General features: G+C 45.3%; 1 protein-coding gene across 1 annotated transcript; it reads right to left on the reverse strand.

The window, feature by feature from the left end:
• Positions 1 to 1,988: 1,988 nt before the first annotated feature.
• LOC132378607 (eukaryotic translation initiation factor 1b) lies at positions 1,989 to 5,232 on the reverse strand. The gene is made up of 4 exons (XM_059945685.1): positions 5,040 to 5,232; positions 3,738 to 3,901; positions 2,967 to 3,068; positions 1,989 to 2,419 (listed from the first exon to the last, which is right to left on the reverse strand). The coding sequence occupies exons 1-4, from the start codon at positions 5,068 to 5,070 to the stop codon at positions 2,375 to 2,377; spliced, it is 342 nt and encodes a 113-aa protein (XP_059801668.1). The 5' UTR covers positions 5,071 to 5,232; the 3' UTR covers positions 1,989 to 2,374.
• Positions 5,233 to 6,512: the final 1,280 nt, after the last annotated feature.

Here is a 6,512-nt window from a genome sequence, read left to right on the forward strand (position 1 = left end):
AATGTTATGGTAAGGGTGATAAGATGGCAGGATTACAGAAGGCTAGATGATAAAGGTTATTACAAATCTGATCAGAATAAAGAATGTGGCAATGCCACAGCTATAATGAGGTAAGCAATATGAATGGTGCAAGAGTACTTAAGGAAATTAGAAGGGCAAAGCAACTTACTAATATTCTTGTCAGGCAAGGTTAAGGGGAATTCCAAGTTGTGTGATCTGCACAAAACTGCAGACCAAATGGCCTGAAAAGTGGTGTACTTACAGTCCTTTATTCCACAAGTGTATTAGGATCAAGAGGTCCCATTCCTCCCATGTGACCAAAGGAAAAAAATTGTGTAGGGCTAGGGAATGTGCACCCATCACCGTCTAGCTAAACCCCTCCCCCACCACCTTTTTATCCCAGCATCTTTCTAGTCCCCATGGAAGTCTCAGACAAAACTTTGACTTTTTATTCACTTCCATAGATGCTGTCTGACTCACTGAGTTCTTCTAGTATTTTGTGTGTTGCTCCTAAATTAATACTTCGTATTCATCAAGGGTAACTATGAGGATAATATGTTCAGCAACAGATGTATTGATTCTTTAGAGGCCAAGTAGGTACTAAAGTGGTTATGTTCCAAGCCATCCTACGAGGACTGTTAGGATCCCCGAGTTAAGAGAAGCCCATAGATAGGGGGCCTATACTTGGGATGAGAGGGGAGTGTGTGAGGCAGGTACAATAGATAACTTAAGAAGCACTTGGATGGTTGTATCAGCTAACAAGAAAATCCATCTGAAATAGGAAACTCTAAACCCCTGCACAGTCCTGGGCATCGTTCTGGCAAAGTCTTTCAATATCCAAATTATATTCAGATAACATGGTGTTTAGAAAATTAGAGGGTTATGGGTAAGCCTAGGCAGTTCTAAGGTAAGGACATGCTCGGCACAGCTTTGTGGGTCGAACGGCCTGTGTTGTGTTGCAGGTTTTCTATGCTTCTACAACATATCAGGATATTAAATCAAAAATTTAACTCCTGTGAATTTGACCAAATCTGCATGGACTAATAAATAACTCGAGTAACAATTCAACTGAAGTTCAAAATACAGGTCAGAGATATGAAAGAAAATTTCATTTGAAAGCAGAGAAACAGTTCAGTTGTAGTGAGCCGCTGGGAAGCATATACAGAACCGATCTTGTTTTGAGTACATATTTTTGATGAAAGATGTTGTAGTGAAAGCTCAACAGGTTAAATCAAGTGGTTTGTCCTTCGAGGGAATAGGACTGCACTCAACATTAAAATAAGTGATTTCATTGAAATATGCAAAATGCTTATGTGTTTGAAGGAAAGGAGTTACTATCTCCTGTGGCTAGTCTGGAAACACTGGTAAGCCATTCAAGAAAGAGAATAAAAATTCTAAATGAGCACACCTTTAAGATAAATTATTATTAACCTGTACTGACAGAACGTGTCAGCATTGCATGCAGTATTCAGCAGCCTACCAGAAACTCAAAAGCAAACAAATTAATTTGGAAATGTTACCATTGCAGCTACCGTTTATATTCAATTATTAGACCACTACCCAAGAAACCAAATCAAAATGTCACCTGACTTCACCCATTTTCCTGCCCTGCCAACTTATTAGTCATTTTCTCTACTTTGCCTCGCTCTGTAATTATACATTACAGAATATGACCAAAAAGGGCTTAAACTTAAGCACTTGTCCCAATTAAACCCTAAACTCATTTTCTCCAAATTGTTTATAATGTGCTTAATATGACTGTGTTCAGATATTGCAATGGAATCAACTTCATTCAGAAGGTCAAACAGAAGATGATTCCACAGGCCAAACTGCATGTGTTGAAAAGGGATAGTTTACGAAATGGTTTCTATGTTTATTAAATCCCCAAGGCCAACAGTAAACAAGAATGCTAAAATAAATATATCAGCAGAACACACTAGTCAGTGTTTGAAACTCTACACTCATTTCCCATTAACAAATTACATCCGTCAGAATACATAGCTGGTTTATTGTTAATTGCCTTATACAACATACATGGTTTTAATACAACAAAAACTCAAAATCAGGAAAGTTTAAGTAGAACAATTAGCACTAAACATTTCCATTGGAAATGTGCTAAATATACATGTCTGGCATTTTAGTTACCATCTTATAGTGGTTTTCTTATGAGTTACCAGCCTAAATAGCATACTTTCTCTGTCATCATGCATATCGGAGTTAAATTCTGAAGATCCAATCACATGGGAAGTCCATTTACTGTAGTAATTTATTTCTGCATAGTATACGTACATCTGTGTGTGCATCTATATATAATTAGCTAACAAATATAAAGAGAACCAGCCATACAAGAAACCTCAGCTGATAAACACATCCTTTAGAAGCCGTGGACTTTCAACTGCTCCTCCTTCACAATGCCAACCTGTGTGCAAAATACGAAAGAAACCCATTAGAATGCGGGTGTGATGCAATATAGCCAAACAGCTCTAACAGTGCTATTTTCTAACTTGCAGAATGCCTTCCTTGCTCCCTGGGTATAAAATAATTTCAGAAATCTTGTTAGTAAATAAAGGAAAAGAACATAGAGAACAATCTAGACAATGCGTCTAATTACTTCTTCCTACATGCCATAAAAATTTGCAGTTTCAATTGGTTTTAAATCAATGATGCATTCTTCAAATCATGGGCTCAGTCATTACAAGAAATATGAATGCACTGCAAACAAACTACAATGGAATCAATGGCCATTGAAAACAAAAAGTGTTGAGCTTTAAAACAGATTTGCTGATTTCAGTTGATGAAACACATGAACACCACATAGGGGGACATTGCAAGCAACACTCCCCCCCCCCCATGCTATCACTATCAACTACTTTATAACAATATGGACTAGTAGAAGTACAGCAAGCTGAAGCTGATCTCAAAGCTGATGTATTGCCACACCTAACTTCCAGACATTTCTTTCTCACCTCCAGTAGAAATTGGCAGATATTCTTCCGCTGATCACCCTGAAGCTGGATTACCTCACCGTATTCAGGGTGCTCTATCACAGTACCATTGCAGGCAAATTTCTGTAAAGAAAGAGGTTGGATCATTAATTCCTGCAAATACTTTGAAACTATTCAAATACATGTAATATTTGAAATAAAACCACAATATATTCTCCTTGACTGACAAAGACAACAATAACTACGCACTAAACGATCACTGCAAAATATTCTTCGTACTGGAACAAGGTGCACCTAGTTTAGTTTCCAAGAGATAATTACGACAAAGTCAACATTTATCAAAATTAAGAAAAAGCCCTCTTGCCAGCTCCATATCCAAACATCCCCCAAAGTCTGTCTTTCCTCAAAAAGCAAAACCATTTTCTTCAATAAAGCAAACCAATCCTCACAGAAAGACTTGTAGATCAAACAGCTTACATCAAACCAAACCCAAGATAATTAGAATGAAACAAATACACACTTCTAAATTAATAATTTGCAGGAACTAAATTCCAGTGTAGGTACCATAAAAATCAGTGCTACTAAGTTTGGTTTTGAACTGGCATGATACTCCACAGCATTCCTTTTAAAGGGGTTCCCAAAAAGTTAGTTAAGAATCAAGGATCTTGAACTACCATTTTACCAATTCCGTTATGGTGAAGACCTGCAGTTTTGCTGCCCTTGTCCATTTTTTAAACTAAAGCCAACAATTATAATATCTGAAATAGAAATGCAGCAATGTAGAAATGATACCTTTTTAAAGGCTTTCACAAGCTTCTTCTTGTCATAATCATCAGCAATGCCTTGGACTGTGGTCAGTGTTTTCCTGCCGTTACGTTGCTGAATTCTTATATGGATGTACTCTTCAGTCCCTGCCGGGAGGCGGTCGTCACCCTTAGTTGCATCAGCAAAGGGGTCTGCAACATATTAAGGGCAGCAAAACAAAACATGTCACAGTAAAATGAGTTCATGAACTTCAGAATAGTAAAACTAATGCAAATTACAAGCAAAGAACGCAACAAGTTTCGTGGATCATGAACTTCCAAACTACGGAAGAAACAATAGCATGTTCCCAGTATTTCTGAACAGGACAAATACTCTCAGCCCACCCACCCGCCAACTGCCCAGACAAGCCATGTTACCCGCATTCCTGTTCCTCCTATCGCAGCCATCACACCAATCTCCCAAATAAACACCCCCACTCCTGCCTTTCCCACCCCAAATATACCTCTCCCCAACCCCAACACCCACCGCACGCGGGCGCGCCCACGCGGCCTCCCTGACCCCCCCCCCCGCCGTGGGCCGGGCGCGCTCATCGCCACCTCCCTGCCCCCCGCCGTTGGACGGGCGCGTCCACGCGGCCTCCCTGCCCCCCCCCGCCGTTGGACGGGCGCGTCCACGCCACCTCCCTGCCCCCCCCGCCGTGGGCCGGGTGCGTCCACGCCACCTCCCTGCCCCCCCCGCCGTTGGACGGGCGCGTCCACGCCGCCTCCCTGCCCCCCCCCCGTCGTGGGCCGGGCGCGCTCATCGCCACCTCCCTGCCCCCCGCCGTTGGACGGGCGCGTCCACGCCACCTCCCTGCCCCCCCCGCCGTTGGACGGGCGCGTCCACGCCACCTCCCTGCCCCCCCCGCCGTGGGCCGGGCGCGTCCACGCCACCTCCCTGCCCCCCCCGCCGTGGGCCGGGCGCGTCCACGACGCCTCTCTGCCCCCCCCCCCCCGTCGTGGGCCGAGCGCGCTCACGCCACCTCCCAGCCCCCCGTCGTGGGCCGGGCGCGTCCACGCCACCTCCCTACCCCCCCCGCCGTTGGACGGGCGCGTCCACGCCGCCACGTCCCTCTCCCTCCAGCCCGATTCACTCTCTTGCCTCCAACCAGCCCACACCGTGCTCGGATGCACTCCCCAGCCGCCACCCGACCCCTTCTCCGGTCCGTTCCCTGCAATCCCCCCGCCCGGACGCCGCCATTTCACGCAGCTGTGAACAAAGGCCGGTCCCTGGGCGAGACCACCCGTCCCTCTCCCGCAGCCACCCGCCGGCGCCAACCGAGCGACTCACCAAAAGATTGGAGGTTCTGAATAGTGGACATGCGATATTAGTAGAAAGACGTTTGGGGAACGAAAAGCTGTTGGCGCTGCCGCTGCTAACCGATGTACAGTATGTCCGGGAGCGGGAGAGAGATCGAGAGCGACCGAACACGGAACGACCGCGCAACACCACAAGATGGCCGCTGTCCGACAGCCCCTCCCTGCGCAATGCACGCCGGGACCTTCAGGCCGATTCATGGGAAATGTAGTCCAAAGGAGCATGCGTGCTGCCGATGAATCCTGGGAATTACACTGCCAAGAATTGTTGGGAGCCGCAGTGCAGTCACAGTGCAAAGAAAGTTATCCCAGCCCTGACTCTGCACACACTTCCTAAACATTGTGATCGCTCCTGTCTCCACCCCTTTCTCATTTACAACATTCTGCACACACTTCCTAAACATTCTGATCGCTCCTGTCTCCACCCCTTTCTCATTTACAACATTCTGCACACACTTCCTAAACATTGTGATCGCTCCTGTCTCCACCCCTTTCTCATTTACAATATTCTGCACACACTTCCTAAACATTCTGATCGCTCCTGTCTCCACCCCTTTCTCATTTACAACATTCTGCACACACTTCCTAAACATTGTGATCGCTCCTGTCTCCACCCCTTTCTCATTTACAATATTCTGCACACACTTCCTAAACATTCTGATCGCTCCTGTCTCCACCCCTTTCTCATTTACAACATTCTGCACACACTTCCTAAACATTCTGATCGCTCCTGTCTCCACCCCTTTCTCATTTACAGCATTCTGCACACACTTCCTAAACATTCTGATCGCTCCTGTCTCCACCCCTTGCTCATTTACAACATTCTGCACACACTTCCTAAACATTGTGATCGCTCCTGTCTCCACCACTTTCTCATTTACAGCATTCTGCACACACTTCCTAAACATTCTGATCGCTCCTGTCTCCACCCCTTTCTCATTTACAGCATTCTGCACACACTTCCTAAACATTCTGATCGCTCCTGTCTCCACCACTTGCTCATATACAACATTCTGCACACACTTCCTAAACATTCTGATCGCTCCTGTCTCCACCACTTTCTCATTTACAGCATTCTGCACACACTTCCTAAACATTCTGATCGCTCCTGTCTCCACCCCTTGCTCATTTACAGCATTCTGCACACACTTCCTAAACATTGTGATCGCTCCTGTCTCCACCACTTTCTCATTTACAGCATTCTGCACACACTTCCTAAACATTCTGATCGCTCCTGTCTCCACCCCTTTCTCATTTACAGCATTCTGCACACACTTCCTAAACATTCTGATCGCTCCTGTCTCCACCCCTTTCTCATTTACAACATTCTGCACACACTTCCTAAACATTCTGATCGCTCCTGTCTCCACCACTTTCTCATTTACAGCATTCTGCACACACTTCCTAAACATTCTGATCGCTCCTGTCTCCACCCCTTGCTCATTTA

Source organism: Hypanus sabinus, chromosome 20, assembly GCF_030144855.1.
Source record: "Hypanus sabinus isolate sHypSab1 chromosome 20, sHypSab1.hap1, whole genome shotgun sequence".
Classification (NCBI taxonomy): domain Eukaryota; kingdom Metazoa; phylum Chordata; class Chondrichthyes; order Myliobatiformes; family Dasyatidae; genus Hypanus; species Hypanus sabinus.

What these genes read in the sequence shown, in the direction of transcription:
- LOC132378607 (XM_059945685.1), bottom strand. Translation starts at nt 5,070, where the DNA reads ATGTCCACTATTCAGAACCTCCAATCTTTTG. An exon ending in TCAGAACCTCCAATCTTTTG is followed by an intron (nt 3,902 to 5,039) that starts GTGAGTCGCTCG and finishes AATATGTTGCAG; the next exon opens with ACCCCTTTGCTGATGCAACT. An exon ending in TTGTGAAAGCCTTTAAAAAG is followed by an intron (nt 3,069 to 3,737) that starts GTATCATTTCTA and finishes CTTTCTTTACAG; the next exon opens with AAATTTGCCTGCAATGGTAC.